Source organism: Rattus rattus, chromosome 7 (genome assembly GCF_011064425.1).
Source record: "Rattus rattus isolate New Zealand chromosome 7, Rrattus_CSIRO_v1, whole genome shotgun sequence".
NCBI classification, from domain to species: Eukaryota; Metazoa; Chordata; class Mammalia; order Rodentia; family Muridae; genus Rattus; species Rattus rattus.
In genome coordinates this window covers 47,737,517-47,761,080 of record NC_046160.1, presented here as the reverse complement: position 1 = coordinate 47,761,080, position 23,564 = coordinate 47,737,517, and the positions used below count along the sequence as shown (strand labels likewise).

Below are 23,564 nucleotides of genomic sequence, written 5' to 3'. Positions count from 1 at the left end.
ACGCGCACCCTCATGATCACGTTCTCTCACTAGTTCTGGCTCTGGCAGAGCATTAGAACTAGCGCTAATTTATCTCAGTGGCTCTATGCTGTCCCCATCTACTTTCTGACGCACTGTCTGTGAGCCATTCCAACACAGCACCCTGTCAGGCCTCCCCACCCTCACTGACAGCTCTCTTGTCTGGCTTCCACCACGCCAGGTATACACATCCCAATTCCATGGTGGGCCCAGTGTATCTTGCCACCATACACTCTCTTGAACTGAATTACGTCACCACATGAAAGAGCACATCACACAATATCCTCTGATCCAATTGATAAGATATAATTTGCCCATCTAGACAACACAAAATCCTGTACACATGCATCCCTTAAGGATAGTCATAACAAACTGTAATATGTGTAGTATGTAATCTTAACATCCACCTCCATGTTCTCTCAGCTCTCTCCTCTGCACTCCAGCCTCCTCTGCCTCTCTAAAACTTTTCTCTCTTCTCATCCAGTGACAGACCTCGTTCTATCCTGTACCTGCCCTCACCTGCATAATGACATCAACCTACATTTTCATTTTGGCAGCTTTATACCAATTGAAAATACCATTTGCAATAAATAATTCAGTCATTTTTCTTATCTTATAAAATGAGGCATTATGCATATAGGCATATATACTTGCACATATATACATGTGCTTATATGTGATTGATAGTAACTACATAGTAATGTTTCATTTTCTTAATGGTTTGTGTTATTTTCTAATAAGAGTGATTCTTAGTTGCTGAGTTGTTTTTTCTAATAGGTACTAGAAATCACTTGCCATTTTATTACCATAGTTGCTTATATACTTTTGATATGCTAGCCGATCAGTATTGATGAACTATTTACTGTACAGAAAATTTCCATTTTTATATATTGGAAAAGACAAACCCAAATAAAAAGAAGTTACTTAGCAGTATGCTGTACATACTGCGAGTAATTACTCTCATTTGAGCCTTTAGTTATTGTTGTTCTTATGGTCATCTCTTCTTTAACAGCGGGGGCTAAGGCATGGTAAGATTACATCCTCAGGCTTGTGCAAATAGAAGAGTTGTAGCAAGCACTGGGTTGGCTTTAGAATAGAGGTTGAAACAGCAGCCTTTGTGTGTCATGGTTGACTGACTGAACCATTTTTCCCTCCCCACTCAGAAAGTTAAAGTATTTTAAATATTTTTGCAATTAAAATTTCTGGTTATTTCTGTCTATGCTGGGTATAAGATCTGAGGACTTGTACACTAATTTTGAAGAACTATAACCTCAGCTTCCAAAAGACCTGTTGTCTTTCACTTGACCTGTTTGACTGAATTTTAAGACCACTCTGATTCCTCTGGGTAGATGCATTCCTCAGAATGTTTAAGCACCAGTTCTGCATGGGTACTGACCAATCAGAGTAGACACTAGCCAAAAACAAGCACCTTGTGGAGAACTACCCTGCCTACAGCTTTGATGCTTAGGCCTTTCTTCGAGTAGGGGGCATGCTTATCTATTCAAACTATGCTAGACAGTTCATATATACTATTTAATTTAATTTTTATCAATTTAAATATTGTCTTCCATAGGCATGCTTGGGTCTTTAGATCTTTTCTTCCTTTGGTGACTTGATTAAATATTTACTCTCTCTCTCTCTCTCTCTCTCTCTCTCTCTCTCTCTCTCTCTCTCTCTCTGTCTCTCTCTCTCTCTCTCTCTCTCTCTCTCTCTCTCTCTCTCTCTCTCTCTCTCTCTCTAGTTTATTTTAAGAATGAGGTTTCCACAATTTAAATGATTGCTATTTAAACATCAGCACTTAGGCCCTGGGCTACTCTCACTTCTTCATGTGTGGACTTGGCCCATTGCTCTGGTTAATCCCCATTATTTGAATCTGGATGGAGTTTCTCCCATGTCTTTCCCAGGTGTAACGGTGATGCAGATACAGTGCATGGCACGCTTAACTGAAGGTAGAATTTACCTCCGTCTCAGAGTATAAAACATTTTATAAGTCCACGAATTCTTGTGACAGAGTTCCCTTATTTGTATGACATCTTTCCTCCATCTTGGTTTTCTTGGACTTCATTCGCTTGAGTTAGTTAAATGGTCCAGTCTAATACATTTTACAAATGATTCTTGGTACCACTAGTTGAATCCACCTGTTTAAAAAAAGATGATTGTAGAAAATTCAGAGCAGAAAACATATCACTGAGTGGGAATTAACCTAGGTACCCTTTACCAAAACTGATGAACAGAACACAATTTATCATCAGTATAAAGCAGAGATTATACTCATTCCTTATACATGTGCTTACATGTGTTATGCAAAATATAGTGTTTTTTGTTCTTGGTATGCTTACAAATCAGTGTGCTGATTTCCAAACCTCTCTATCCCATTCTCTGTCTTCCTTCCTTTGTCTCCAGTGGACGTGAAATCAGAGGTTCCTATGGGACTGGAGCCCATCTCACCTTTAGACCTAAGGACAGACCTCAGGATGATGATGCCTGTGGTGGATCCTGTCGTCCGCGAGAAGCAACTGCAGCAAGAGTTACTTCTTATCCAACAGCAGCAGCAAATCCAGAAGCAGCTCCTGATAGCCGAGTTTCAGAAGCAGCACGAGAATTTGACAAGGCAGCATCAAGCACAACTTCAGGAGCACATCAAGGTAGCAAATGTGTCTTTGTCTCTGACTTCTCAATCAGGGCATCTGCACCATGATGTGGGCATAAGACTGACCCATGGGAATACTGATGGGGAATTTCCCTGTGATTAAGACTTGGATATGTGGCTTGAAGGAAATTGTGATTATACTAGTTGGAAACTTGGGTAAGTACCTGGTATACCCTTGCTGTGTTCATGGGGAGTTCTGCTATTTTTACCTTTTCCTTCACAGACTACACTAATAGCAACAGGAACTTCCCATTCTCATGTATACTCTCTCCTGTGTGTCCCTGGGCCCCATGAACTCACCACCAAGAACCACAGCCTGGACAGGTCCATGCTTTGTGGCTGAAGAATCTGTGTGCACGATTTACCAGGAAGGATACATTCATCTCGTGAAGAGACAGCCCTCTTCTGTTGTGTCTTTTGTTTTCGATCTAGGTCAATACTAATTCTTACTTCTAGAAACGATCCCATAGGGTGTGTAATCAAAATAAAAATACAAAGAAAAGATGAAGGGAGTTTTATATGCAAAAATGGCATAAATATTTCAATGTTTTTATAGGCTGTTATTTCAGGGGAATATAGCATTAGCTCAAAGTTTTTACTGACATCTGGTGATTGTATATATGCCAGATTGTTCTTTTTCTTCTTCTTCAGACTATTCACTGGAAAAATATCTCTGTAGGTTTATTTGTAATTTTTCAAATAATTGGCAGAGACATTTTGTAACCAACAACTTGGAAGGGGTGGTAGCAAACTTTGAGTTAGCGAGTGGAAGATCTAAAACTCGAGCTGCAAAGTGGGCCAGTGTTTAATTTTTTTAAATGTACACAGTGTTTTAGTTTAAAAGACTAGATATTTAATTTGAATTTATTGTATTAAAAGGCACAAAATATTTATAATAAAAAATATTTACAGAAAAAAAAAAAATAAAATAAAATAAAATTTTATTTTATAGTTAACTCCTTCAAAGAAGACTTAGAGGTGATAATCAATTGAATTATGGACTCTGTCATACTTTACTATAATGTATTCTAGGTACTTAGTCTCTTGTATATCAAGTACAAATGCATGAATGTGGTATTAATATAGATAACTAACTTATAGCACTAAATTACAATGTCTAAGACGATGAAAGTTCTATTTTCTTCCCCATTTCCCTCGTTCTGGAAGATATATTATTTGCATAAAAGGCTCCTTGATGCCTAATAAAAAACATATTCTCTTTCCTTTACTAGTGACTTTTATATTATTACTCTATAACATAGCTTCAAAATATGATTGAAGGGTTTTGTATGTGTGTCTCCAAATAAATCATCGTCTCGTGGTTATACTTATATGAGTAACATCCATTTGGTTTATACATTTGTTTTTGAATAAATGCCAAAGTGTTATTTCAGTTTGTTCCTTGAAACAGTAATAGATGCATTGGTGTCTAGATCTCTTTCTTCAGTCCTTCTAGACATGTTCACAGAGCAGTGAGGTATGAGTAAGAGTTACATTCTTCACCGTGCTTCAAGATCCCAATGACATTCTCTTTTGTGTGCGAGCCCTTTGCCCTGAGTATTGGGACATGCTGATAAGCGAGTTGCATTGTTCAGTTTTAGATTTCTTCTTTTCGTTCATATTCGATGCTTTTCTTAAGTGCTAAAGTCAATGGTGAGTAATTTATCAATCGACTTCACCCAGAACCTAAGAGTAGGTAATTGCTTCTACGTCACAAACCAAACCATATGGCAGGTTGAGTGACATCTGGGAAAACGTTGGAAAAGAGGCACTTCAGAGAACAAGGATGATGAGCTGGTGAAGGGAGACGGTAGCTTTAAGAAGATGGCTTTCCTAAGTAGTGCACTATTCTATGAGGGCTTGGACATGTGTTTACATGTTCCTTTTAAGATTGGGACGTTCCATACTTCCTTACCTTTTCTATTTTGCTCTGCTACTGTCTTATGGATAGGTCTAAGGGTTAGCGTTTTTGACATTCATTTAGGCTTGTCTCTGTGAGGAAGACACGCTCACCATGCTTTAACTGCATGAGCTTTGAACTCTGACTCTTGTCATAATCAGCACCTGTTGCTGTCCATTCTATTCTCTCAGTTCTCCCCTAGTCAACTAGGTAGAGAGAAGCAGGGTGGCTTTTCAAAGCCACATAGAAAGGTGACTAGAATGTAGGCACTCAAAAATGTGCTGTCTTCCCTCGTCAGCTGGCAGAGGCATTCAGTCACTGTGAAGTTATGTTCGTTTTAATTTTTAAATAGGGTTCACTTCTACAATCTTGGCTAAACATTGTGAGTATAAGTCACGAATATGTTTGCTTTTCCATTCCTAGAAGGAATTATAATTCAATTGTAGTGAAGCTTTGGATCAAGCATTAAATCAATTTGACCAGTCTAAATGTTGCTATAGAATTGACACTAAAACAGAATTTAAACATAACTATGAATTCCTAAGTAACAGTTGATATTTGAGAGTTAATTAATCTATTAAGTGGTTGTTAAATAAAAACGCAACACCAGGATTTTCAGATGTAATGTGGAGACTAAACAGAAGTACTCCTAATCGTGCACTTGAGTCTGGGTAAGGCTCTTGAAGTTGGCCTAAAACCTTGCCTTCTTGGCGCTCGAAAGAAATAAGCAGGTCCCGACATCACTCCAAAGATCCTTTAATTTTTGTTCTATTATTTGCTATAAAATAGGTGCTTTTAGGTACCTCATATTCAAAGGATAAATTATGCTTTAGTTAGTATTAAGCTGTAGAAAGTAATAATTGAAATTGTATCATTCAAAACTAAAAACTAAATGTTCTATGAATCATGATTCTGATCTGAGGGAAATTATAGTCTGTCTTACTTTAATGATGAAAAGTTCTGTGTAACGTTAGTACCATATCAAAACTCATAGCCAGCAGTGCCAGAGGCTAAGTAGGACTTGAGAGTCTTTTGTTCTTCACTGACTACATTTGCTTCTCTTCAAATATATGCAGACAGATAAATAATAGATAGATAACTACATAGAGATAAGGGTATGGATATAGACATAGATATAGATTATATATATTCTCGGTCTGGAAGGTAACTGATATTTTGAAAGTGTCATAACAACTTCCTATTTTGCTATGCATAGTTTGAAGTAAACTCAGAGAATTCAGCAACCCAAAGGAAAGTGCATGGAGGTCCAGTTTGCAACCACATCTCTGATCCTGAACTTTCCGTGTTAGTGACAGTTCTGAAGCTTCTGTATTTTCTAGAGACATATATGAATATGTAGATTACCTCACTCTAGTAAGGAAAGTCTCTGTGAGGTGGGGAAAGTCTCAGTGTTTGTTCCATTTCAGGTAGCCTTTCCCCAAATTTTCTCACACCTTACCATTCTATTCGCTCGAGCTTTATACTGTATCTAAGGGTAAAGAACTGATGATTTCTGTTGTTTAGGTATAGCGTGAGAGGCTTCGTATAATAGACGCCTGGGCTGTCTCTGTCTTTGAATATTCCGACATTTCGTAGGCACACAGGGAAGGGAACTAAAAGTTCAAGCCAACAGCATTCAAATCACCTGGGTGTTTTTGGTAACAATTGTCGACGGGGAGCCACAAGTAAAGGAATCATTTAAAAGCTTGCTTGTTGTAGATATAAAAAACCATCCTGACTTTAGTTTCCTGTCTTCATATTTCAATCATAAAAAAAAGGTGGTTGAAGCACAAACTAAATACTATCAAGTTGCAAAAGCTGATAACATTGCAATTTGGGGCAGTGAGTGATGACTTTGAACCTTAAAGAAATTGCACACTCTCATGTCTTTCTCTTCTCGCAAGTTACAACAGGAACTTCTAGCCATAAAACAACAGCAAGAACTCCTAGAAAAGGAGCAGAAACTGGAGCAGCAGAGGCAAGAACAGGAAGTAGAGAGGCATCGCAGAGAGCAGCAGCTTCCTCCTCTCAGAGGCAAAGATAGAGGACGAGAAAGTAAGAGGCACCAGGGTAACAGCCACACTCTCTTCCGAAATCTTTAACTGACCGTCGCAAGGAACCTGATAAACAATGGAAATAAACTTGTCAAAAATGTCCTTGTCTGATTGAAAGAATAACGTGTAGACTAAAGTGCCTGTTGATGTTAGCTCTGTAGAGCTTGACGGGAAAGAAACACAGCATTGGCAAACACAGCCTGGTTTTTGGACTTTGAAAATAACATTGTACTAAAATGATCGAGTGTTTAAGACTCCCCGTTTTGTAACAAAGTAATACCTACATGTTTTCAATTCTTTCTTCTTCCTGCCCAAGCAGTCCTTGATCTGAACATCATAGTGTGCCTCAGTTCCCTTTTGGTGTACTTAGACTCTGGAAAGGCTCTGGAAAGGCAGAATGTTTGCAAAACAACGGTCCACAAGAGGGAGACAGATCCAAATGATTGCCCTCTATCCAGGCAGTTCAAGCTCAGGTCGTTGCAAAGTTTAAAGTGTGGTTGGTGATTTGAACAGAAATTACCAACACGATTTATTTGTTTAATACTGAAATGAATTTTTAAGACAATGTTGAATTTATTAACAAGGAACTTAGAAGATCATTTTAAAGTATTGTAGTTATCTTCAACATTCCCCGAGATTCCTAATTTTAAAAAGATAAAATAATATTCAAAACTAGTGTTTTGTTTCCATTTATTCATCTGTTTTTGTAAGTGCTGGGGATTGAACATACGGCCTCATGAATACTAGGCAAGCAGTGTACCATTAAGTACAGCCCCAACTGTCAGCAATTTTCTCTTTAAATTTAAAGATGGATTGATGATAGTTAGACGAATTCCCTTCCTATAAAAACGATCAAAGAACTTATTGAAGGTATTTTGACAATCTATAATGTAGACTTCTGCCATTTTCTAAAGCCGGTTTAGATTTTTTTTTTCTTTTAATAGGAAAGCTCCACATGCTCCACAGGCCAGGGATATTTCTTCATGACCTTTGTTGAGCGTTCTTGAGTGGCGAGAGGAAGTAACTCACAGTCAGTGTCTGTGTCCCTGTGTGTGTGTTTCAGGGGCGGTGGCAAGCACAGAGGTTAAGCAGAAGCTTCAAGAATTCCTGTTGAGTAAATCAGCAACAAAAGACACTCCAACCAATGGAAAGAATCATTCCGTGGGCCGCCATCCCAAGCTCTGGTACACGTATGTTCTGTGTTTGGCTGTTTACATCCTTGCAGGGGGGGTAGAGAGCACACAGGTTCTGTCCGGCTGAATTGGGCAAAAATTCTGGGCTTGCCACTTCTCAGCTGTTCAAGAACTGACAAGTTCCTGGAAATCTCTAAGGATCAGCTTTGTCCTTCACAAAAAGGATCTCAACAACTCTTACTTCCAGAGTTGCTGGGAAGGGAAAACAAGGAAACAAAAAAAAATTACAGAGTAAATAGGAGTGAGCAGTGCTCAGTTATCCCTAGCATTTATCACTTTGAGGGCAGGGAGGACCATCTTCTTTGTTGAATACATTCCTGGAATCCCGGTGGACCCAGAGATCATTTTGAATCCTCATCTAGTATATCTGATGCCTGTGTAGAATCTATAAACGTTTAGCAGATTGTGATTTTATTTTGTTTCACTTGGCTTAATATAAAACGGAAACCAGAGCTATTTTGAGAAATTCAGCCCATTTTTTTCCAATTTTTAAAAGAAAAAGATAAGGAAATGAAGGTGAGAGAGGAAGAGATATAGACAAACCGAAGGCTTTGCTAAGGCCTCCAGCCCCGCCCACTGCAGCTCCCTTCCTTCTACCAGGGAAATAAGAGTTTGGCCTCTGAGATGCGGACAGACGACAAGATGCATGGTGCTATGGAGTCTCATTTCCCCATGTCCACCAGACATATTACAGAAAATGCAATTCTTTTCTCTGTGAGACTGGAATACTGTAGTTTCCCCCCCTCATAATCAGATCAAACACTAGATATACAAATCACATTTGATAGTAGCCTACTGGGTAATGGATTCAGCTCTCACATAAACGTGTTTCTTGAACGACCTTAACATTTTTCTGTGGATGTATTTTTCAATCACTTGTATCAAGGACAGGATAAAATACTAATTATTTTATAGAACTTGGAAGCATGCCAAGAGTCTCACAGAAGTGTCACTCTACTTCCAAGTCTGTTTTGTGGGTGACTTCTCTCCTGTTCATCCAAATCTGAGGTAACAGGCAGACTCCAAAATATTCCAGACATCTCAACAATCGTGTCCTTTGTGTCAGTCAGCCTGAGAAACCAGTCAGTATCACCAATTAACCTGAAAGAAACATGATTGTGTTACCTAAAATTGTCTCTGCATAATATCTGACTGATTCATAATGCTTTCAGAGTTAACAGATTTAAAGAAAAGATAACGTAAGTCTCTAAGGAGAAACAACTATTAGGAAATAGTTCATCTGTGGAGAATTCTTCAGCAGTTCCCTTGAGTATATTAGACATGGCGCCCCATGTCAGTAGTGACCTTTACTCATTTGCATGGAATATAGGCCCAGCTAGCCCTAAAAATCATTCATTTTAGGAATTGACACAGTAGCTCTGGGCAATTTCCTTGAATTCTCAAGGGATCAGTCTCCCTCTGCATACAATGGGCATGATGACACATTTCGGTGCTTTTTACCAGTTACAAGTGTGGGAAATGATCTTCAGTAAGTCAGTTGATGAGAAGGTATTTCTCGAATAAAATTCTGTGATGGACCAGCAGTGTGGCAGTGGCCCTGTGGCCTGGGCACTTTCTCCATTATGTGATATTTGTGCACACTGGGTCATCTGAGTTCAGTCCTCTAAAGCCTTCTCCAGTAGCACAATTGCTTCTTTTCAATATATTCCTCCAAGGCAGAGAAGATATTTTTTAAGAGTTGGTTTTCTATCGAAGGAGAATGTGCTTTCCTTCCCACACATGCGGAATGCCCACGGGAGTCAGGACACGGAGGCTTCTGGGACTGACGTCCTTTTAGTGCAAAGAGCATCTCTCTGGTCTTGGCTACGCAACCTGGCAGTAACAAGTCTTTGGCCATCCTCACTTCTGCTGTGGTTGTTCTTTTGTGGCGATTCCAAAGGATCCAAATGGTAGCTTTTTCTTTTGTAATGTTTTGGGGAACTCTCCTACACAGTAATTTCAGATGATAGAAATCTCAATCCTTACTGCTAACAAAATGAAGTTCTCCACTTGACTGAGTGATCAAGTGCAAGGTGCCTATTTCTGGGACTTCTGCACCATTCCGTATTTTGCTGCAGTGAACTTGGATGCACAAGGCTGTGGTTTGGATACACTAAGGGGGAAGCACATGAGTGCAGCTGAGGCACTGGGCAGCATAATGAAACTGAATATTTCTGAGTCACACATGCCAATAAGGTAGCAACAATATGAACCCTCTTTGCTTTCCGCAGGGCTGCCCACCACACATCACTGGATCAAAGCTCTCCACCCCTCAGTGGAACGTCTCCATCCTACAAATACACATTACCAGGAGCCCAAGATACCAAGGATGATTTCCCCTTGCGAAAAACGGGTAAGTCGACACAAGGACTGCATTTACTTTCTCATAGCATCCTCCCTTTTGTTTTGCTCTCCACTAGATGAAAATTAAAGAACTCGGAGTTTAGGTAGAGCTCCCAAACATGCCACCATCACATGCACACATGATGCCTACACATACAAAGGCAGGTAGATGGGTAATTATCCTTTATTTCTGCATGAGTCCATTCGCTATATAATCAAAGTATCGGAATATTGAAAAGTTCGTCATACCTGGATTAGCAATAGAGGTTAGAATAAAGAAAAATGGGCATGACATTCTTCAGAAAATATAACTTTTGCTCATTTTAAATGCTTGTAATATCCTCCTTTACTTGTTTCCTTTTTAAGCATACATAAAATATATATAGTAAGCTTGATTTTGCCCAAAAATATTTCTAAAATTTTAACATTGCAATTATTGGTGGAGTGAACCTCAGTTTAACCGAGTCTTACCTCTGGGTTATTTAACTAATGTTCTCCAGACGACAGCCCTTAGTGTAGATATCCCTGTTAATCTCACTGTGAAGATACACAATTTACAGTGTTTTACAGTTTAATGGACAGTATTATCACTCTAATGTGTGTATATGTTTTCCCGTCTTCTGTTCCTTTAGAATGTCACTAACGTGATTTTTTAATGTGTATGCTCCCCCAGCTATAATAGATTTAAAAAATAGCTAGATAATAAGATGTGTATGCATCCTGTTTTAGGAAATGTAGCTTTTCAAAAGATCTAAAATGTTTTACATCCAACAACGTCCAGATAGGTTTTCATAGATAGTTAATCTATTTTATTTTACTCTAGGGAAAAAAATCTCTGAAATTTGTGTGTAAAGTCCACAGAGTGATGATTTCAAATAATTATATTCCTTTGTACAAGCGATCTGCAGTAATTTAGATGGGTGTAGACTATACAAACACATGCCATAGCTAGTTTCTGTCAGATAATTTACCTGTGGCATGATGAAGATTTAAAAATAAAATCAATCCTGAAGAAGAGTGTATTGCTATTCATTCAGTTTATATGGTCCCAAATACAGGGAAAGGGTGCTTAAGCTTCAGAGGGCAATCGTTACCTTTTTATTTTGATAGCCCAGAGACTTGGGTGTTTCTAGGAAGTTGGGTGTAGAAGAACTTCAGCAGGAGCAATGCAAAGGGCAGAATGCCTGAGCTCCGTGTATTGCATCTGAAGTTTACATTGCTATCAACAGATCACATCATCTCTCCTGTAAGTGAATTTCTCTAGGACAAAAGTAGGGAAGAGAAGAAGAATAGCTTTATGCATTTTATAACCTTGGGTTATAGTTTATGAACACTGGTTGAAAAAAAAGGTATGATAATTACAGCCTGAATACTTAGTGGCATGTGTAGGTGCTATTTACAAGAATTTTATGACATTGCAGTAGTTGGGGAAGGAACTGTCATGAGGGAGCCCAAGATGTCATGAGAAGGAAAGAAGATAGGGAGAGTCTCCTTATGACAAAAAGCTCCTAATGAGTTACACACTCAGAAGAGCACCATCCATTACCAAGGAGACCAGACTGACTTAGAGATGATGGTGCCCTTGAGAGGAGTGGCATCTCGGGCCACCAAGCATTCAGAAAGAAATTCCTTTCTGCCCCCAAAACGAATGAGTACTAAGATCCTGGTACTTTAGATGGCTGTGAGAACAGTTTGTTTTTTTCCCTCTGTGAAGAATGAGTAACAAACTATTAATTTATTTTCACTAAAATTTCCAATCCACAACATAATTTTGTTCAGGGTACATGTTAGGCACCCTGATCTGAACCTGGGTACATACTCAAGAAGTCCTCTCTGCCGCTTTATGCTATGTATAAGGCATGTTAAAAAGCCATGGTCTATCTAATGGTATGTTTTCTGTAGCTGCCCAATATTTGGAACGTGTTCATTTTCTTCTGGAACTCTGGTCTTTGTAAAGTATCAGCCCACTGATATGCAAAACCAAACATTTTCAAACATTCTAGCTATCAAGTTCTTGAGCAGCTGTTAATGCTTTGAAATTGCTATAGGATTTCAGAATATTCCTTTTTCCGTTACCATTGTCTGACTAAGAAAAGTGTGATGTAATTAGCTACAGTTGTTTTCTCCATTAAAACAATACTCAGATATTCTCTTCAGTATTTACAAATAGGCAGAATCTTCAAGTTCTTCAGACATATACCCATTTGGTATGTTGCCAATTGAGCTGTGAGGAAATAAGGCTTAGCTTTGTACACTATAGAAGATCACAGTAAGTTTTCAATAATATTTCAATTAATGACAAGTACTTCATCATTTTATTATGATCCACTGACTAAAAAGTCAATTCGAAAGTAGTAAGCAATAAAATGTTGCCATGATACAATGGACATGGTAATTGAGGAATTCGTTTAAGGCTGGCTCTTTTTTATCTACAAAGTTACATCACATTGAGCTGAAGCTAGAATATTGGCAGCAATCATCCGGGAGAAGCAGTACCAGGAATGCTAAGACAGAGTCAGTCTTTGTCATTAGGGCCACATTGTCTACTTCTGCTGTACACTTGGATGCTACTCAGACCTAAAAGTACTTGGGAGATTAACCAATTTTGTGTTTTGAACTGCATACAGTGGTACAACGTTTTTACTGCTTTCATCCTGACCATTTATTGAGTTCCTTGTAGGCACTATTAAGGTTTAGAGAATAAAACTGGAAGAAGAATGAGAAAAGTCCTAATGATTTTAAATAGATTAAGGTAGACCAGGGATGGCCCTTAAGCAGTGAGTGTCCCTGAACTTTCAGGACAGTCCTACATTCAGATAGGACAAATGAGGAACAGCCAGCTGTAGACGTCTTATATTCTTGCAGAAGTCTGATCTTCCTCATGCAAAGTAGACCTTTGCTTCTTTGGTCTTGGGCTATTGGGAGAATCAGAGTTGGCTCTCTAATCTGTTTAGCTAATAAATGCCTATTTATTTTCTTTCTAAAAAATATTTTTATGTGCATTGGTGTTTTGCCTACACATTTGTCTTTATGACGGTGTCAGATGCCCTGGAACTGGAGTTACAGACAGTTGTGAGCTGCCGTTGGGTGCTGGGAATTGAAGACATTTCCTCTGAGAGGGCGGGCAGTGTTCTTAACTACTGAGCTATTTCTGCAGACTTAGGTGGGATTTGTTTTGGTTTGGTTTATCTTGCAATTAATGGCTGTGCATAACTGGCTTTGAAATTGGTAATAACATAATTGTTAATGTATTTTATCCATGCTTAGAGTATTTTCTTTTTGTTCTTCAACACAAGAGTCAGTTGATAGGGACACTGGGTTACACTTTGAATGCAAACAGTGTTGTCACTGTAGAACTAGAGTTCCCCTCTTTCTCCGCATATTACAGGAGGATTGATAACAAAGTAAAGAAGGGAGATTCTGGGCCTTGGTATTTTCAAAAGAGTGCATATTTCTCCTAGAGATCTTGCATGCACGGTGACTTTGAACTGACCTTCAAAACCATTTAATTTGGACTCTGTTCCAGTATGCACATATGTTTCATAAAATATTATGACAAAATTTTCTAGAGGTTTAATACTCCATTATATTATCAAGGTCTTACCCAGTGAACTTTGCATTTCTTTGAATGTTATAGTCTTTCCACTTAATACTTCTGAACAAAGCAAGCTGGCAGGGAATATTAACCTCTTAAAGTGCACAAACCATATAAAGCTTGACTTTGGCTAATAAGACTATTCCAGCCCTACTGAAACATTCATTTTTAATGGTCAGCAGTACCAGAATATGACTCAAAGATGGAAGGGATCCAAACACGTTAAGGTTGTGGAAGGCCATTGGAATTTTGCACATAAAGTAAACTGGAAAGGAGACAGGGTTGGGACATACCGCTTTGCACTTCTCCCTGTGCAGCAGTCAGGCTGTGGATGCTTGGTGAACTCTTCAAGTCATTGCAAACCACAAGTCATTTCCTTAAAATTTCTTAAGATCACTCCTTCCTTCTTCCTTTCTCTATAGTGTCTTCTATAGTTTTATACATTCCATGGCATTTCAGAACTTGGCATGAGGTCTAAGAGAAGTAGCAAGCTTACTTCAAGGCTTTGGAATGTAGGGAGAACTGACTGCACTGTGCTTTTATTTTTTTACTTGACTTTTTTAAAAAAAAGATCAATAAACTTTAATCTTTAGAATAGTCTTTGATTTGTAGATTGAGAAAGTGACACAGTTTACTTATATCGGTCCCGATCAATATCTTGTAGTATCTACTTAGCTTTCTATGCATGTATAGGTGATGATCATGTATGTCTGTGCTTCAGTGTTTGTGGGCACACACATGTGAGTGTGCATTCCCCTGGGTGCTGGAGGCCAGAGGGTGACATTACATGTCTTATTCCACTGCTTTTCACTTTACTTAAATGTAATTTTGCTGAACCTGTAACTCTTCAAATCCACTTATCTAGCTAAGAAGTCCTATCTCTGACTACAGTCGGTATCACAGAAACACTATCATGCCCATCTGGTGTTTACTTCAGTGTGGAAGATACAATCTCTAGACCTCACACTTGCCAAGCAAGTACTTTATCCTCTGAGCCAGCTCTCCTCCCTTCAGCCACTGCCCACATTATCATTAATAGAGTCTGTAATTAACCTGAAAGTTCAGGGTAACATGATGGCAAATTATTTATCTGTCATTATAGCTTTATACAGAATTGTATCATTGCCTTCAAAAGCCAGTTTCTGACCCATTCTTCCATACTACCAACCTTAAAATAGTTACATAGTAATTCTTTTGATTTTTCCCCCCTTTGGTCTGGAGAGATGGCTTACTTGTACTCTTGTAAAGAAAGAGGGTTCAGATCATACCAACACATAGTAGTTTACAATGGTCTGAAAATCCTATTCCATGAGGATCTAATGCCATTCTCTAGGTCCATCTGTACCAGGCATATAAATGTCAAACATTATACTTGCAGGAAAAAACACTCATATTCAAAATTATGAACAAATAAATCCTTATATTTTCTGTGCAATTCGCTAATGACATATAGATAGACTTGTATAGGATGCACCCATTTCACAATGACTTCTTTTCTTTGGTATTTGTATTAGGACTTATAGAATGAATCTCTATATTTAGAGGTGGGGTATTTCAATGACTGCAGGCTTTGGTACTTTTAATACAATAGCTCCCTATGAATGGAAGGCTCAAGATTCCAGTATCCATTAAGTCCATGGGACTGGATGTCTCAGCAGAATACTGAAGAAGTAGGCTTTAATGCCAGTGAAGGAATAGACTTGTCAGCAAAGGCAAGAGCACTCAAACACTCAAAAGAAGAGTTTCTTCTTCTGTGTCCTTTATCTAGGCTGCAAGCAGAAGGTGCTGTCCCAATTAAAGGTGGATCTTCCTACCTCAAAGATCCAGATTAGAAGCTAGTCTTCCCACTTCAAAGATTTAATTAAGAAAAAAATCCCCATAGGTGTGACCAGCCGTATGCATTTTAATTGATTCCATATGTAGTTGACAACCAAGAATAGTTACCATAGCATTATACATTTAATTTTATTCTATGTCTTTTCATGACTTGAATCTTATCAAATATTATCAATGAATAATATCCCTTCATATTCATGAACCACAGTTGTTGTACCAATTTGCCTGCTAAAGCCATTTTTCTTGCTTCTAAGTTTGGGTGGTTGCTAACAGAGCTACAGGATTTTGTGTGAAGATGCTTTCAAGTTAAATGAACCAAATTAAGCATTCTGCTGGGTTATTCTTCCCCCACAAGGTGGGCCCTAATTATTTTCATTGGTTGGTGTCTTTCGGTATACAGATCATCCCTTTTAACAAGGGTTAAACTTAGCAGTATATTGTTTCAAGCACGATGCCTTTATAATGTATTATAAAGTCTTGTTAAACACATGAGCATCAATATTGTCATGAGAAATTTTATGATCTTATATCTTACATTTAGGATTATGATCCATTTTGAGGTAATGTTGAGATGTATAATGTCTTTGTTTACTTTCTGTATTTTGCAAGTGAGCGCCCAGTTTGCCTATCAAAGTTTGTCAAAAAACAAGCAAAAACAATCATCCATCCTTTAAAATTCATAACAATGTTAGTGATAAGTAGGTCTTTTTAAATTTGTATACTTTTTTCTTATAAGATATTTTTATTTATTTATATGATTACACTGTCACTGTCTTCAGAAACATCAGAAGAGGGCATCATATCCCATTACAGATGGTTGCGAGCTACCATATGGTTGCTGGGAATTGAACTCAGGACCTCTGGGAAAGCAGTCAGTGCTCTTAAAACTGAGTCATCTCTCCAGCCCCCAATTTGTACACTTTCTCAAGCACGTGCTTCATAAAGTACACAGGACCCTATGACTTCCTTTACAACATCTCCAAAAAATTAACCTCCACAGTAAAGAGCTGTGTCTTTCAGAATCTCAGTCTTATGGCGGCACGTTCTCTGCATTTTGTTTCTAAAACTGCTTTGCAATGTACTCATGCACGTCAAGTTAGAGGGCAAAACACTCTAGATCTGATTAAAGCAAACTGATATTTTAGCATCTTTTTTGCTCTCTTCATTTCTTTTCTGTGCTGCTGGTTTTGTTTGTTTGCTTGCTTGATTGCTTTTATTTTGCTTTACTAATGTTATTTGAGAATCTCATAGAGTGTATTTTTATATTCTTTCCCATCTCAACTCCCCCCAGATAAGATCTCCCTCCCAACATCATGATACTGCTCCCTTCTCTCTGACTCTGTCTCTGTTTGCCTCTCTGTCTCTCTCTTTCTCATTTTCTTACTCTCTGGCTCACTATCTCACGTTCTTGCCCTTGTGCTTTCTCAAAAAAGCTATAAAAAACAATGCTGTGGGACTTACATTGTCTAACTGCTCCTGTGCATGGGGTGTGCACCCTGGAGAATGGCGGACATAGCAATGTCACTTCATTGAAGAAACTGAGTCTCCCTCATTCTGCAAATATTATTTGCTAATAGTTTCTTGTCGAGGAGTGGAACTTTGTTCATTTCTGCCCCTCCCTCCTGGGTTTTGTCCACCTTGAGCTTGTACAAGTCTTGTGCTTTGAGTCTTTATCTCAGAAAGTTCATATGTATATCAGCCCTGCTGTGCCTTGAAGAGTCCTAAAATGTCTGCTGCCTTTGGTTCTTACAATCTTTCTGTACCCTCTTCCATATAGATCCCTGAACCTTTTTATTGCTACATAAATGGAAGGATTTCTCTTTCACTTTTTAAATTCATTCTTGTAGAAAGAGACCTGTTGTCCATATGCATCAAGTTTATTCTCTTCGACATTGTTCTGCCTCCTGATGAGCTTATCAGTGACTGGGATTTTTATTTTTAGGATTTTTATTAAGGGCAGTATTATGTTTTATTCCTTTGTGTCTCTCTGAGTGGATGTATGTGTGAGCCTGCACACACGTGTGTATGTGTGGAGGTCGGAGGACAAGTTGCAGGAGTTGGTTCTCTTCTCTCACCGTGTGCGTCTTGGGAATCAAAGTCCAGTCTTTAATTTAGGCTTCACCTGTTGAGCCATCTGACCATTCAACATTTCCCTTTTCCTTCCTTCTTAGTTTTTCATGTTGCTCTGCTCTGAGGTGTTCTCAGCTTCTTCAATTAGAGACTTGGATGCATTACTTGTAGCTAATTGTTAAATCCCTAGCAATTCCAAACTGTGGTGCCTCTGAGTCTAAACTAGAGTTTTTATTCACTCTTCAAGCTGTGTTTTTCTTTTTCTTTTTTCTTTTGGCTTCTTTTGTAAAATTATTGAAAGCAGAAAAGATAGGATAGAAAATAAAAGTTCTATCTTTATGGTTTCAGTATGAACATTTGTGCCATATAGCTGGAACTGGCCACTTTAAAAAAATTTGCTAAAATTGTATTTGCTAGAGGATTCCGTTTTCTCTGGTTTCTTTCTCCATCCCCAAATCACTATTGTCTTGAGATTCCACTAAGACTTGATTCTTAAGTAGCCTCTGTCTTGCTGGTCACTCGGTTTTAACCCATTCTTCCTATACTGGAATCCCAATACAGTTGTGAGATGTAGATGTTTTTATTCTGTGCCCCCATTTATGTATCCCTTATTTTTCATTAATGGAATCAACAGAATAGTCATAGCTGCTACTTTGAAAAAAGAAGTGTTATTACATATTGTGGAACGGAGAATAAACTAGTCTATACAGTTGGGAATTATAAGAACTAAATTTGTTATGTTTTTCTGGTTTTAATCAACCTGTGACCTTCTGATTATGTCAGAAAAAAATGAAAGCAATTTTTGACTATGAAATAATCAGAAATCTCAGATACTTCAAAAATAAAATTTATTAATACAAGACAACTGCATTTAATATTTGATGCATATTGGTAATTATTATGGTATATGGTACTATAATATTTAACCAGTTTTGATTAGTAATATTGCCTGTGATAAATGAATAATATAAATTCATAATATAAAAATTTTCACTTTAAAAATCACAGTGAGCATAGTAGAAAATAATGTTCCTAAGACTATTTGATCCAAATATTTAGTATGATTATATTAGATTTCATGACTATAATGAATTGAAATTCATAGTTCAATAAATGAGGACCTGGTTTTACTAATTGTATATGCAATTAATAGGGTTGGTAATTAAAGCTTAAGATAAGTACCAATTGGGAACTGTGGGATAATTAATCAGCCTTATAAGAAGGTTGAAAGCTTAAGTCAACATACCTACTTGAAGGGGAAACTAGTGGAGAAAAGCCAGTATAGTCTAGAAAGACAAGATATGGAAATAATATGGCTTGACCTCATATGGATATGTCTGAGAAATGTGCTTACCTTGGATCCGTATGGTTCCCATAAATTCTATCTTCAGTTTCTTTCAAGAGTACATGATGGAACATATTTCCTCCGCGAGCAATTAAAGTCCTTCATGCCAGTCCCATGAACGGTGCCTGACATATGGCCATCCCAGTACTATAGCAATTGCCACTATAGTGGTGTCACATTTGTGAAAGGAATTATTAATACCAGGACAAAATTTAAAGGAATTTGAATGGCATTTCTTTTCTTAACCTTGTCACTAAACGTTGTGACCATCAAAGTGTTTTGAATTTCAGATTTCTCATCTAATGAGAATAGACAAATGGTATTGTAAGAGAAAATTTATTATTTAATTTCATGAAGATTATGATAAGAAAATTTTAATTACTTGAAAACATCATGGGTGAAAAAAATGACTGCTCTTGCCTAATCTTATCTCATATTCAACATAATTGTTCGCTCTTGCAAAATCTAATGAAATATTTTTCATTCCCCATAAAATGCACAATTAGAAGAAGGCAGGACATATTAGATAAGATTGGAATGGAAAATTGGCAAAAAATAATAATTAAGGCTCCTAAAATGTTTGGCCATCTGTTGTAAAGTCAGGAGTATGGTTTAGAAAAAGCCTAATTGGTAAAATTCACAACTATAGAATGTGAAACCCTGAGGAAACACACGATGTCTCTACTTATTTATCACTCGACATAGCTAGTGACTGTATCAAAGATAAAATATTTATTTATTTTTTTTATTTTTTAGATGAAATATTTATGATGCTGTTTTCTTTAATTTTCATCCAGCTTTCTGGTTCCTTTGAGAGAAACCTATCCCCCAAGGCAGAGAATGTGGCCATGCAGAGCGATGTTTCCATTCCTGTGTCTAAGCAGCTTCTTCTTTCTAGTGTTTTAATAGATCACATACCGACAGCTTATGAAGGGCGTGTAGTTTATCATCAAGGGCCCCTGTCTTTCTCCAGATCTCCCAGCCTCTTCTGTTAGACGTCACTTTGCTCCTCAGTGACTCGTCTTCAATTTTTACTGAAATTAGCCTGCTACAGTCTTTTCCATCTATCACTGTGTAGAATAGCCTGCCTTCATCCACGACTCTTGTGTTCTTGGTCTCTCTGTATCTGTACTCACGGACTGCTATAATTTTGTTTTAATAAAAGTTAGCAGTTATCTTCCAATTCTAACACATCCGATTGCTTTTATCTCTTTTCTTTCTGATTCGATGACTTTTAAAATGGGGTGGGGTGGCACACACCTCTAATCCCAGCACTCTAGAGGCAGAGGCCAGTGGAGTTCAAGGACAGCCTATCTAGAGACACCTAGAGTCTAGGACAACTAGGGCTCTATTACACAGAGAAACCCGGTCTGGAAAAACAAACAAAACACAAGAAAAGAGGCAAAGAAAAACATCCTTGAAAAGTGTGCTTGTTATACCTTAATTCCTCAACAGCAAGTCCTTCATGCTGAAGCCACTCCTAAGGATGAGTTTTGTGGTGAAGGATTGGCCATTGAGGAGGTCGTGTTCTTCCCTATGAGACACTTGCAGTGGAATCCTGGCAGGCTGACTGGCTGGCATTTATGACGTGAGCTATCCTTCTTTTGAGAAGCTACTTCATATCTCGAGGTTGCTAGCATTCTTGGGTGAAAACAAAGGTCTGATCCCCTTGAAAACATAGCTAAGAGAAGATACCGAGATGCTTGCATTTTCAGATACGAAATTTGTGTCACTTTATTTTTACTGTTTCGGCTTTGTTGTGTGTATGTTAAAACATCTCACATATGTACGAGTAATACTCACAGAGTATTTACTGGAATGCTGAAGCGGCCCTTAATATCTATGGCTCCTGAAGAATACCGCAGCTCCACACTTCCCAGTAGAATTTTTAATGGTTATGGAAACATTCTGTACCTATTATTGCATGGTTCAGTAGCCTCTAGATACATGTAGCCATTTGGCATGGACACTGGAAATGGAGCTAGTATTATCTGGAATTGAACTTTTTTGAGTACTTTAAGCTACTTTAAATAGTCACTTGTGGCTAGTGACTATCCTTTACCACAGCACAGGTATTGGCCAAGGCAGGCAAAGCTGTGACTTAACCATCACTTAGAAAACCCATCATCCCACTCAGAGATTACTAAGCATCATAGCAAATTGTTTTCACCAAGTTTGGACATACTGCAAATTAAGTCATCCCATAAATACTCTCTGAACGGACTTTCTAATATTTAAAGATCAAAAATCAAACAAAAATGAGTTTGGCTCAAACGGGGGTCTAGTCACTTAATTGCACCTTCTGTGTTCAGATGCTCACATGACGTTATGAAGCCCTCTTGTTTAAACGTTACTAGGCTTAGTGAGGCCTCTTCTGAGTTCTTTGGGGCTTCTTGCGAAGCAGTGCTGTCTGATACTGACAAGGAGACCCATGAGTCCCTCTTTCTTCTTTATACCTTAAGGACGCAAAAGCAAACATAATTACTTAGTTGTTCAGGAAAAAGCTAAGGACTATCTCACTTGAACATCCCGGCTCATGAATAACCCATAATCAGTCTCTCTTACAATAAAATTGTTTACATCAAGCGTGTCATGAGGAATAGCTGGCCATTCTCTCCAGATGTCTGGGTAGAGTTTATATAGTTCTCAGATATGTAAAAGTGAAATGCTGGCCAGCATTCTTCCTTCTAATGGGTAGTTATAAGCCAGGCAATTCTCCTATTCAAAATTTTGTGTGAATTTTCCTACAGACATTGTGCTTTTCCTCAGTGGGTTTCTTCAGATTTCCATTGCCTCCTCACTGCTTAAAGACAAAATCCCTAAGTACCAGGACTTGCATGCAGCCCTCGTGATTCCTCCTCCATCCCTGCTCCCAGCGTCAGTGGTGGAGTGCACAGTTTAGCACGCTTATTTTCTCTTGCCCTCTAAGTTATTCCCAAACACACACACTCTTCCTTCTAACAGTGTCATTTCTCCAGTGGCCAGAGTTGTGCTTTAGTTTTGTGCTCTCAACGATGCAGATAACATTATTTTTATGTGATGCAGCTGTGTTATTTTGAAAGCACTTTTATCAACAACCAATTACTGCACAACATAAATATGTGCAAACCTCTAATCGGTGCAAAATACAGATTTTATTTGGTTCTTAAATGTTACGAGTATAATTTAGTCCTTTAAGGTCTTCACTTTGCAGTTGTGTATTGCTTGTGAAACAAATACCGTATTCCTCTGCGACACGCTCTGTAACTTTCATGATGTAAACTGTGGTTAGGTAATAGAGAATGCATACTGTCAAGGGGAACATGAAGCACCATGATTAGGACTGTGTTTTACCTTCAAGAACAGCATCTCTCCACAGTCTGAAATGTCAGCAAGCAAGAAAGCAGCAGCTTGTGTTGATGTGATATTCAGTCACATAAAAAAAATCAAGTTTGATGGGAATAATAAGGGTTAATGGATGCTTAGGGATAGGAATAGATAACTTTTCTCTCTTTGTGCTAGATAGTGTTCAATCATCCTACCTACATAGCTGAATGACACCACAAAATAATCCCACACATGAATCTCCTTGTTTCGTGCTGGCTTGCAGTCACAGGAAGGCTTAGGCATGTAGTGCCTTAATTCAGTCTTCACTCTATGTACTAGATCAGCAGGTGTGGTGCAGGCTTGCACACCAAGTGCTACTTCACAATCCAGCCTCTCATTCTTTGGGCCTTTTTTAATTGACATTAGCTACTTAGTATCATTTTAAAGGGAAAAACTGCACATTGTATCTATTATACTAAAAGCAGAAAGTAAAAGACTTTTAACATGTACCATTTGCAAACTAACTTCAATGCAATCATACACAGTGTTCTAAAGGTTTAAAAATAGCTTGTGCATTTGGACTTATCACTGAATGGCAGCCAAGACAGATATTGTCTATTGGAAGGAAATTATTTAAAGCCACAAATTAATATAGTCTTTATATATCTAACTTTTCAAATAAACTATTCTAAAAATAAAACATTTTCACGTAAAGTTGGATTATCCAAATTTGTTTGCCATAGACAAATATACAAACTGAGCTTTTGATCTGTGACATGATATGAGGCTCTACAAAAGTAAAATAGGGACAAAATATGTTAGATTGAAGTTTCTATCTACAAAGGGTTATTTTCAAAATCTGATATGAAGAGTAATTATCTAGCTCCTATTGATATTTTTAAAGACTGATTCTATGTTTCCATTATAGTTACTTATACATGAAAGGGAAAGTGATTCTCTTAGAATTTATTATTGTAATACTAGTTGCTTTCTTGGAGAAATGATATGCGTACTTATTGCAAACACACAAACACACACACACATACACACACACACACACACACACACACACACGACTTTATAAGCAGCCTAGAGAAAAGGATACTCATTAGGAATGATCTGCACAATTGGGCTAATATTCAGGGATCTGTTAGGAAAGGAAACATGATATAGGATCCAGTGATGAAAGCCTGTGCTGCTCAGTGCAGGAAGAGAAATACAGTGCCAGAAATGCAAAGGTGGCATGGTAGCATT

General features: G+C 38.0%; 1 protein-coding gene across 8 annotated transcripts in view; it reads left to right on the top strand.

The window, feature by feature from the left end:
* Positions 1 to 23,564, top strand: part of Hdac9 (histone deacetylase 9) — a 756,932-nt gene that overhangs the window by 375,274 nt on the left and 358,094 nt on the right. For 2 of the 8 annotated variants that reach the window (XM_032907646.1, XM_032907641.1), the window contains exons 3-6: positions 2,422 to 2,663; positions 6,482 to 6,623; positions 7,686 to 7,806; positions 10,047 to 10,168. In XM_032907646.1, the coding sequence (XP_032763537.1) occupies positions 2,422 to 2,663; positions 6,482 to 6,623; positions 7,686 to 7,806; positions 10,047 to 10,168 (627 nt within the window). Of the gene's footprint in view, positions 1 to 2,421; positions 2,664 to 6,472; positions 6,639 to 7,685; positions 7,813 to 10,046; positions 10,169 to 23,564 lie in introns of all 8 variants that reach the window. The other 6 variants (XM_032907644.1, XM_032907639.1, XM_032907645.1 and 3 more) reach the window with 4 other exon arrangements.